This window comes from Triticum urartu, chromosome 5A (assembly GCF_056163025.1).
Source record: "Triticum urartu cultivar PI428250 chromosome 5A, HENAU_Tu73, whole genome shotgun sequence".
Classification (NCBI taxonomy): domain Eukaryota; kingdom Viridiplantae; phylum Streptophyta; class Magnoliopsida; order Poales; family Poaceae; genus Triticum; species Triticum urartu.
Window position 1 is genome coordinate 10,530,716 of NC_141877.1, and position 11,201 is coordinate 10,541,916.

Consider the following 11,201-nt stretch of genomic DNA (forward strand, 5'->3'; position numbering starts at 1 on the left):
ACAAATCCTAATCTCGAAATACGCCAACCCAACATTTACCTTTGGAGACACCTGTAGAGCTCCTTTATAATCACCCAGTTACGTTGTGACGTTTGGTAGCTCACAAAGTGTTCCTCCGGCAAACGGGAGTTGCATAATCTCATAGTCATCGGAACATGTATAAGTCATGAAGAAAGCAATAACAACATACTAAACGATCGGGTGGTAAGCTAATGGAATGGGTCATGTCAATCACATCATTCTCCTAATAATGTGATCCCGTTAATCAAATGACAACACATGTCTATGGTTAGGAAACATAACCATCTTTGATTAATGAGCTAGTCAAGTAGAGGCATACTAGTGACGTTTGGTTTGTCTATGTATTCACACAAGTATTATGTTTCCGGATAATACAATTCTAGCATGAATAATAAACATTTATCATGATATAAGGAAATAAAATAATAACATTATTATTGCGTCTAGGGCATATTTCCTTCAGTCTCCCACTTGCACTAGAGTCAATAATCTAGATTACACAGTAATGATTCTAACACCCATGGAGCTTTGGTGCTGATCATGTTTTGCTCATGGAAGAGGCTTAGTCAACGGGTCTGCAACATTCAGATCCGTATGTATCTTGCAAATCTCTATGTCTCCCACTTGTACTAGATCCCGGATGGAATTGAAGTGTCTCTTGATGTGCTTGGTTCTCTTGTGAAATCTGGATTCCTTTTCCAGGGCAATTGCACCAGTATTGTCACAAAAGATTTTCATTGGACCCGATGCACTAGGTATGACACCTAGATCGGATATGAACTCCTTCATCCAGACTCCTTCGTTTGCTGCTTCCGAAGCAGCTATGTACTCCGCTTCACATGTAGATCCCGCCACAACGCTTTGTTTAGAACTGCACCAACTGACAGCTCCACCGTTTAATGTAAACACATATCCGGTTTGCGATTTAAAATTGTCCGGATCAGTGTCAAAGCTTGCATCAACGTAACCATTTACTATGAGCTCTTTGTCACCTCCATATGTGAGAAACATATCCTTAGTCCTTTTCAGGTATTTCAGGATGTTCTTGACTGCTGTCCAGAGATCCACTCCTGGATTACTTTGGTACCTCCCTGCTAGACTTATAGCAAGACACACATCATGTCTGGTACACAGCATTGGATACATGATAGAGCCTATGGCTGAAGCATAGGGAACATCTTTCATTTTTTCTCTATCTTCTGCATTGGTCGGGCATTGAGTCTTACTCAATTTCACACCTTGTAACACAGGCAAGAATCCTTTCTTTGCTTGATCCATTTTGAACTTCTTCAAAATTTTGTCAAGGTATGTGCTTTGTGAAAGTCCAATTAAGCGTCTTGATCTATCTCTATAGATCTTAATGCCCAATATGTAAGTAGCTTCACCGAGGTCTTTCATTGAAAAACTCTTATTCAAGTATCCCTTTATGCTATTCAGAAATTCTATATCATTTCCGATTAGTAATATGTCATCTACATATAATATCAGAAATGCTACAGAGCTCCCACTCACTTTCTTGTAAATACAGGCTTCTCCAAAAGTCTGTACAAAACCAAATGCTTTGATCACACTATCAAAGCAGTTATTCCAACTCCGAGAAGCTTGCACCAGTCCATAAATGGATCGCTGGAGCTTGCATACTTTGTTAGCTCCCTTTGGATCGACAAAACCTTTCGGTTGCATCATATACAACTCTTCTTCCAGAAATCCATTCAGGAATGCAGTTTTGACATCCATCTGCCAAATTTCATAATTATAAAATGCGGCGATTGCTAACATGATTCGGACAGACTTAAGCATCGCTACGGGTGAGAAGGTCTCATCGTAGTCAATCCCTTGAACTTGTCGAAAACCTTTTGCAACAAGTCGATCTTTGTAGACAGTAATATTACCGTCAGCGTCAGTCTTCTTCTTGAAGATCCATTTATTCTCAATTGCTTGCCGATCATTGGGCAAGTCAACCAAAGTGCATACTTTGTTCTCATACATGGATCCCATCTCAGATTTCATGGCTTCAAGCCATTTTGCGGAATCTGGGCTCACCATCGCTTCTTCATAGTTCGTAGGTTCATCATGATCTAGTAGCATGACTTCCAGAACAGGATTACCGTACCACTCTGGTGCGGATCTTACTCTGGTTGATCTACGAGGTTCAGTGGTATCTTGTCCTGAAGTTTCATGATCATCATCATTAGCTTCCTCACTAATTGGTGTAGGTGTCACAGAAACTGGTTTCTGTGATGTACTACTTTCCAATAAGGGAGCAGGTACAGTTACCCCGTCAAGTTCTACTTTCCTCCCACTCACTTCCTTCGAGAGAAACTCCTTCTCTAGAAAGTTTACGAATTTAGCAACAAAAGTCTTGCCTTCGGATCTGTGATAGAAGGTGTATCCAATAGTTTCCTTTGGATATCCTATGAAGACACATTTCTCCGATTTGGGTTCGAGCTTATCAGGTTGAAGCTTTTTCACATAAGCATCGCAGCCCCAAACTTTCAGAAACAACAACCTTGGTTTCTTGCTAAACCACAGTTCATAAGGCATCTTCTCAACGGATTTTGATGGTGCCCTATTTAACGTGAATGCGGCTGTCTCTAGAGCATATCCCCAAAACGATAGCGGTAAATAAGTAAGAGACATCATAGATCACACCATATCTAGTAAATTACGATTACGACATTCGGACACACCATTACGCTGTGGTGTTTCGGGTGGCGTGAGTTGCGAAACTATTCCGCATTGTTTCAAATGTACACCAAACTCGTAACTCAAATATTCTCCTCCACGATCAGATCGTAGGAATTTTATTTTCTTGTTATGATGATTTTCAACTTCACTCTAAAATTCTTTGAACTTTTCAAATGTTTCAGGCTTATATTTCATTAAGTAGATATACCCATATCTGCTTAAGTCATCTGTGAAGGTGAGAAAATAATGATATCCGCCACGACGCTCAACATTCATCAGACCACATACATCTGTATGTATGATTTCCAACAAATCTGTTGCTCTCTCCATAGTACCGGAGAACGGTGTTTTTGTCATCTTACCCATAAGGCACGGTTCGCAAGTACCAAGTGATTCATAATCAAGTGGTTCCAAAAGTCCATCAGTACGGAGTTTCTTCATGCGCTTTACACCGATATGACCCAAACGGCAGTGCCACAAATAAGTTGCACTATCATTATCAACTATGCATCTTTTGGCTTCAACATTATGAATATGTGTGTCACTACTATCGAGATTTAATAAGAATAGACCATTCTTTAAGGGTGCATGACCATAAAAGATATTACTCATATAAATAGAATAACCATTATTCTCTGATTTAAATGAATAACCGTCTCGCATCAAACAAGATCCAGATATAATGTTCATGCTTAACGCTGGCACCAAATAACAATTATTTAGGTCTAATATTAATCCCGAAGGTAGATGTAGAGGTAGCATGCCGACCGCGATCACATCGACTTTGGAACCATTTCCCACGCGCATCGTCACCTCGTCCTTAGCCAATCTTCGCTTAATCCGTAGTCCCTGTTTCGAGTTGCAAATGTTAGCAACAGAACCAGTATCAAATACCCAAGTGCTACTGCGAGCTTTAGTAAGGTACACATCAATAACATGTATATCACATATACCTTTGTTCACCTTGCCATCCTTCTTATCCGCCAAATACTTGGGGCAGTTCCGCTTCCAGTGACCAGTCTGCTTGCAATAGAAGCACTCAGTTTCAGGCTTAGGTCCAGGTTTGGGTTTCTTCTCTTGAGTAGCAACTTGCTTGCTATTCTTTTTGAAGTTCCCCTTCTTCTTTCCTTTGCCCTTTTTCTTAAAACTAGTGGTCTTATTGACCATCAACACTTGATGCTCCTTCTTGATTTCTACCTCCACAGCTTTCTGCATTGCGAAGAGCTTGGGGATAGTCTTATTCATCCCTTGCATATTATAGTTCATCACGAAGCTCTTGTAGCTTGGTGGCAGTGATTGGAGAATTCTGTCAATGACGCAATCATCTGGAAGATTAACTCCCAATTGAATCAAGTGATTATTATACCCAGACATTTTGAGTATATGCTCACTGACAGAACTGTTCTCCTCCATCTTGCAGCTATAGAACTTATTGGAGACTTCATATCTCTCAATCCGGGCATTTGCTTGAAATATTAACTTCAACTCCTGGAACATCTCATATGCTCCATGATGTTCAAAACGTCGTTGAAGTCCCGATTCTAAGCCGTAAAGCATGGCACACTGAACTATCGAGTAGTCATCAGCTTTGCTCTGCCAGATGTTCATAACATTTGGTGTTGCTCCAACAGCAGGCCTGGCACCCAGCGGTGCTTCCAGGACGTAATTCTTCTGTGCAGCAATGAGGATAATCCTCAAGTTACGGACCCAGTCCGTGTAATTGCTACCATCATCTTTCAACTTTTCTTTCTCAAGGAACGCATTAAAATTCAACGGAACAACAACACGGGCCATCTATCTACAATCAAACATAAACAAGCAAGATACTATCAGGTACTAAGTTCATGATAAATTTAGGTTCAATTAATCATATTACTAAAGAACTCCCACTTAGATAGACATCCCTCTAATCCTCTAAGTGATTACGTGATCCAAATCAACTAAACGATGTCCGATCATCACGTGAGATGGAGTAGTTTCATTGGTGAACATCACTATGTTGATCATATCTACTATATGATTCACGCTCGACTTTTCGGTCTCCGTGTTCTGAGGCCATATCTGTATATGCTTGGCTCGTCAAGTATAACCTGAGTATTCCGCGTGTGCAACTGTTTTGCACCCGTTGTATTTGAACGTAGAGCCTATCACACCCGATCATCACGTGGTGTCTCAGCACGAAGAACTTTCGCAACGGTGCATACTCAGGGAGAACACTTCTTGATAATTAGTGAGAGATCATCTTAAAATGCTATCGTCAATCAAAGCAAGATAAGATGCATAAAAGATAAACATCACATGCAATCAATATAAGTGATATGATATGGCCATCATCATCTTGTGCTTGTGATCTTCATCTTCGAAGCACCGTCGTGATCACCATCGTCACCGGCGCGACACCTTGATCACCATCGTAGCATCGTTGTCGTCTCGCCAATCTTATGCTTCCACGACTATCGCTACCGCTTAGTGATAAAGTAAAGCATTACAGCGCAATTGCATTGCATACAATAAAGCGACAACCATATGGCTCCTGCCAGTTGCCGATAACCTGGTTACAAAACATGATCATCTCATACAATAAAATTTAGCATCATGTCTTGACCATATCACATCACAACATGCCCTGCAAAAACAAGTTAGACGTCCTCTACTTTGTTGTTGCAAGTTTTACGTGGCTGCTACGGGCTTAAGCAAGAACCAATCTTACCTACGCATCAAAACCACAACGATAGTTTGTCAAGTTGGTGCTGTTTTAGCCTTCACAAGGACCGGGCGTAGCCACACTCGGTTCAACTAAAGTTGAAGAAACCGACACCCGCTAGCCACACTCGGTCCAGGCCGCTTCGTCCAACAATACCGCCAAACCGAAGTATGACATGCTGGTAAGCAGTGTGACTTATATCTCCCACAACTCACTTGTGTTCTACTCGTGCATATAACATCAACACATAAAACCTAGGCTCGGATGCCACTGTTGGGGAACGTAGTAATTTCAAAAAATTTCCTATGCACACGCAAGATCATGGTGATGCATAGCAACGAGAGGGGAGAGTGTGATCTACATACCCTTGTAGACCGACAGTGGAAGCGTTAGCACAACGCGGTTGATGTAGTCGTACGTCTTCACGGCCCGACCGATCAAGCACCGAAACTACGGCACCTCCGAGTTTTAGCACACGTTCAGCTTGATGACGATCCCCGGACTCCGATCCAGCAAAGTGTCGGGGAAGAGTTCCGTCAGCACGATGGCGTGGTGACGATCTTGATGTTCTACCGTCGCAGGGCATCGCCTAAGCACCGCTACAATATTATCGAGGATTATGGTGGAAGGGGGCACCGCACACGGCTAAGAAAACGATCATGTGGATCAACTTGTGTGTCTAAGGGTGCCCCTTGCCCCCGTATATAAAGGAGGAAGGGGAGGAGGCCGGCCGGCCCTATAGGCGCGCCAAGGAGGAGTCCTCCTCCTAGTAGGAGTAGGATCCTACTAGGAGGGGGAAGGAAGTGGGGAGGGAGAAGGAAAGGGGGGCGCCGCCCCCCTCTCCTAGTCCAATTCGGACCAGGGGGGAGGAGGCGCCCGGCCCACCCTGGCTGCCCTTCTCTTTCTCCACTAAGGCCCATATGGCCCATTACTTCTCCCCCGGGGGGGGGGGGGCGGTAACCCTCCGGTACTCCGGTTTTCTCTGAAATCACCCGAAACACTTCCGGTGTACGAATATAGCCGTCCAATATATCAATCTTTATGTCTTGACCATTTCGAGACTCCTCGTTATGTCCGTGATCACATCCGGGAATCTGAACTAACTTCGGTACATCAAAACTCGTAAACTCATAATATAACTATCATCGAAACCTTAAGCGTGCAGACCCTACGGGTTCGAGAACAATGTAGACATGACCGAGACATGTCTCCGGTCAATAACCAATAGCGGAACCTGGATGCTCATATTGGCTCCTACATATTCTACGAAGATCTTTATTGGTCAGACCGCATAACAACATACGTTGTTCCCTTTGTCATCGGTATGTTACTTGCCCGAGATTCGATCATCGGTATCTCAATACCTAGTTCAATATCGTTACCGGCAAGTCTCTTTACTCGTTTCGTAATACATCATCTCGCAACTAACTCATTAGTTGCAATGCTTGCAAGGCTTATGTGATGTGCATTACCGAGAGGGCCCAGAGATACCTCTCCGACAATCGGAGTGACAAATCCTAATCTCGAGATATGCCAACCCAACATTTACCTTTGGAGACACCTATAGAGCTTCTTTATAATCACGCAGTTACGTTGTGACGTTTGGTAGCACACAAAGTGTTCCTCCGACAAACGGGAGTTGCATAATCTCATAGTCATAGGAACATGTATAAGTCATGAAGAAAGCAATAGCAACATACTAAATGATCGGGTGCTAAACTAATGGAATGGGTCATGTCAATCACATCATTCTCCTAATAATGTGATCCCGTTAATCAAATGACAACATATGTCTATGGTTAGGAAACATAACCATCTTTGATTAATGAGCTAGTCAAGTAGAGGCATACTAGTGACGATTGGTTTGTCTATGTATTCACACAAGTATTATGTTTCCGGATAATACAATTCTAGCATGAATAATAAACATTTATCATGATATAAGGAAATAAAATAATAACATTATTATTGCCTCTAGGGCATATTTCCTTCACCACCATCCCCCAGCCAGCACTTACTTCAAAACTATGCCCCCAAGAGGGAAAGCGATAAAACGCCATCATCGTCCGATCCGGAAGGCCCATTGTTTCTCGAAACATGTGACTGCAAAGACTCACTTTAGTATGATAGCTATCCTAATATCTCCATTGTTTCTCGCATTTTATTTGCTACGCCTATGATGGTCGCATTAGTCAAAAGAAGCTTTTCAAATTTGTAATTATTGAAGAAACTATTTGAGGTCAACAATGACTCAGGAGAGGTTAAATGGCTTGGCAACATTATGCGCCGAGAAAAAAATATGGATGAGATTGACATCGACCTCATCACAAGTGCCTTTGCATTGAGGAATGTTATTTTTTAAGGTAATATGTATATATTATTTATGTCGCATAGTGATTTTGAATTCATTTAAATGTTATTTATAATATTTTATATATAAATATATTCATTGTTATTATTGTGGTGTCTATACTAAGGGCCCCGAGTTTTAGTTTCGCCCCGGGCCCCTAAAATCTCAGGACCGGCCCTGGGAGGCGATTGCGCAGAAGCTGCCACACGAATATCTTAATCTTCAAGGGTGTGGGAGTTATACACATTGGTTCTAACCAGGGTGTGGCCGGTGACCGGCATAGAGCATGGTATGTCGTACGTGCTCACCGAGAACTTTGTCGTCGGGGCGAGCCTCCATGACACAGTGTCCGGGTACTCCGGCAACACTTGGTACACACTTCTTGAAGATTAAGAACTCTGCCCTAGGTACACACTTCTTGTAAAGAACTCTTCAACTCCAATTATCTAGACCTACGTAACTTTTTCCATGTACCTAGCAGAACCAATAGTTGATCCAAAAAACAGGCCATACAATGCTCATGCCATGCATCAGATATTCTCGGTTTGCTAGCTCTTTCCACCAAAAAGCCAACCCGTACCATGTGCTTCTTATTTGGGAACTTATTTCTTTTCAACCGAATCTCATGCTCCTTGCAGCTTCTCCACGTGTTTAGCAGCTTCTAGCCTTTATCCACGCAAGGCCCCCCAGCGGAAGCACCACAACACCCTCATAGCCCAAAGCTTGAGCTGGCTCCAGTGTTTCAACCTTCATAGCCTTAGACTACCCACAGTGGGGAGTAACTTAGAGAGTTAGAGTAGTAACATGTATATATTACTAGTCTATGTTACTACATTTATAGTGAAGATTATCATATGTGTAGTGTCATGCATCACTTCATTTATTAGGTTGCAGACTCATCTTGTCTTATATGTGTGACGTTACAGTAACTAGCTATGTTATCACATGCCTCTCTTTCTTCATTGATTACTTGCCACATCATATGATAACATAGCTAGTTACAGTAAGACTACCCACAGTGAGAGTAACATATGTGATAACATCACACTTATCTAGGTAAAATTAGTAAGTTGAAATTCTAGCCTTATCAAATCTGTGCTTGAAATGTCCATGGGATAGAATTCAGCAAGTCTCATTACCTTGAGTGCATCATAAGAAGCAAATGAATTGAGGGGATTCAGAGCCGACATGCAAATAAGCAAATCCGTATTAACCTCATCAAACCGATTGTCAAGCTCTTGAATGGTTTGATCAATGACACCAAGATATACTTCTCTTCTATAACGATCATCATTTGTTTGTACTTCATAATACTGACGTGATCTTCGATTAGGCTCATAAATATCTTCCCACAAAGGAACTTGAATGTCATGTTTGTTGCAAAATGAGGTTAGCTTTGCAAGAAATTCTTCCCAACCATGAGACCTCATGTGTTGCATTCTACTCTTTGCCAAACTAACAAGTGTCATTGCATTGACAATATCTTGATCTCTCTTTTGCAAAGATTTGGACAACTCATTTGTATAGCCAAGAATAACAAGCATCAGGTGAAGATTGAAAACAAAGTTAAATGATTAAAAGGCTTGAGCAACTCCACGTATTCTTGTCCACTCACTTTTTTGTCAACGATCTTTTCCAATAGCATCAAGTACTTCAAGGATTGTGGAATACATGCTAACAATGTGCATACTGGTTTTAAAATGAGAACCCCAATGAGTGTCGCCGGGTCTAGCTAGTCCTATCTCTTGATTTAGCCCACTTCCACTTTCAATCTCACCCATTTCAAGTGCTTCCAACACCTTTTGAGCTCTAACATCTCGAAGCATGTCATGGCGCTTACAAGAAACTCCAACAATATTGAGCAAGTAAGAAACATGATCAAAGAACCACAAACATGGTTCATTGTCCTTTGCCACAGCTATAAGAACCAACTGAAGTTGATGTGCAAAACAATGGATGTAATAGGCAGAGGGTGACTCTTTCATGATCAATGTTTTCAACCCTTTAATATCCCCTTTCATGTTGCTAGCCCCATCATATCCTTGCCCACGTATTTGAGTAGGAGTCAAATGATGATCTTTAAGCAAAGTTTGAATTGCATCCTTAAGTGACAATGAAGTTGTATTGGAAACACGAACAACTCCAAGGAACCTCTCACATCCTCTTCCCGATTTGTCAACAAGTCGTATGCAAAGAGCAAGTTGTTCTTTATGAGATGCATCACTAGACTCATCAGCTAGGATTGCATAGTGGTCGTCACCAATATCTTCAATAATTCTTTTAGTTGTTTGCGCCGCACAACATTCAATTATTTGATTTTGTATCTTTGGACTAGTGAAGATGCAATTCCCAGGAGAATTGTTCAAAAGAAGTTTATTAACTTCTTCATCATTTTCTGAAAGCCATTTAAGAAGTTCAAGAAAGTTCCCCCTATTGCTAGATTCTTCACTCTCATCATGTCCACGAAATGCCAATCCTTGGTTCAAAAGAAACCTCAAGCATCTAAGTGAATAAGTCAGCCTAGCCTTGCACATACGCAAATCCTCTTTATCCACCCTCACCATAATGTTATCAATTGATGGTTGGGGTGCCCCAAATAAATTGTACTTCTCTTGAGCTTTGTTGTGAATGCTATTAATACCACCAACATGTTTGACTAATGCATCGGGCTTATACCAATTTTTCCAACCACCATTAACAAAGGCATCACCCTAGGCGCCCCATTCGATTTTCCTTTGAACAAATAACACACAAAGCAAAATGCTGCCTCATATTTGACACTATATTCTAACCATTTGTAGGTCTCAAACCAAACAAAGTTGAAGTGTCAATTTTTACCATAGATTTTCATGACTTGAAAGTTGTGTGCATATGGTTGGACTTCTTGCTTTGCAATGTATCGTCTCCGAACTTCATCTTGATCATCGACATCATACTCTGAAATAGGAATCCTCTCCCCTGGATCAGGAGGAAGCCTTTGAATATTATATGGCCTTGCACATGGAGAATGGACTGCTTCATCTTCACTATCACTTTCAATCTCTGCATCGGAATGGAGTGCTTCATCTTCAATATCAAATTCAATCTCTGCAAAATGGACTGGAGGTGGAGAATGGACTGCTTCATCTTCAATATTTGACACCATATCTTCAGGTTGCTCTATGGCTGCAACCTTCCTTCTTTTAGCAGCCTCATAATTCCGAAAAAAGGACTGAATGTCACCATTCCTCTTCATCTTTGGTTCTACAGATACAACAAAAAACACAACTATTAGAGACAGGTAGGCAAAGCTTAGTACAAGCACAACTTTAAGATTGAACAATACTGCTACTACTCAATTGGCAACATATTCCCTTCAATGCACTGCACCAAATATCATCCCTCATGCACAGATTTAAGAATCAATTGGCAGTTCAGGACAGCAAATTAACTGAATGG

General features: G+C 41.5%; 1 protein-coding gene across 1 annotated transcript; it reads right to left on the reverse strand.

Moving 5' to 3' along the window:
* Window positions 1-8,815: 8,815 nt before the first annotated feature.
* Window positions 8,816-10,998, reverse strand: LOC147967458 (uncharacterized). The gene is made up of 2 exons (XM_087523142.1): window positions 10,693-10,998; window positions 8,816-8,998 (listed from the first exon to the last, which is right to left on the reverse strand). Exons 1-2 carry the CDS (start codon window positions 10,996-10,998, stop codon window positions 8,816-8,818), a joined length of 489 nt encoding a protein of 162 aa, XP_087379268.1.
* Window positions 10,999-11,201: the final 203 nt, after the last annotated feature.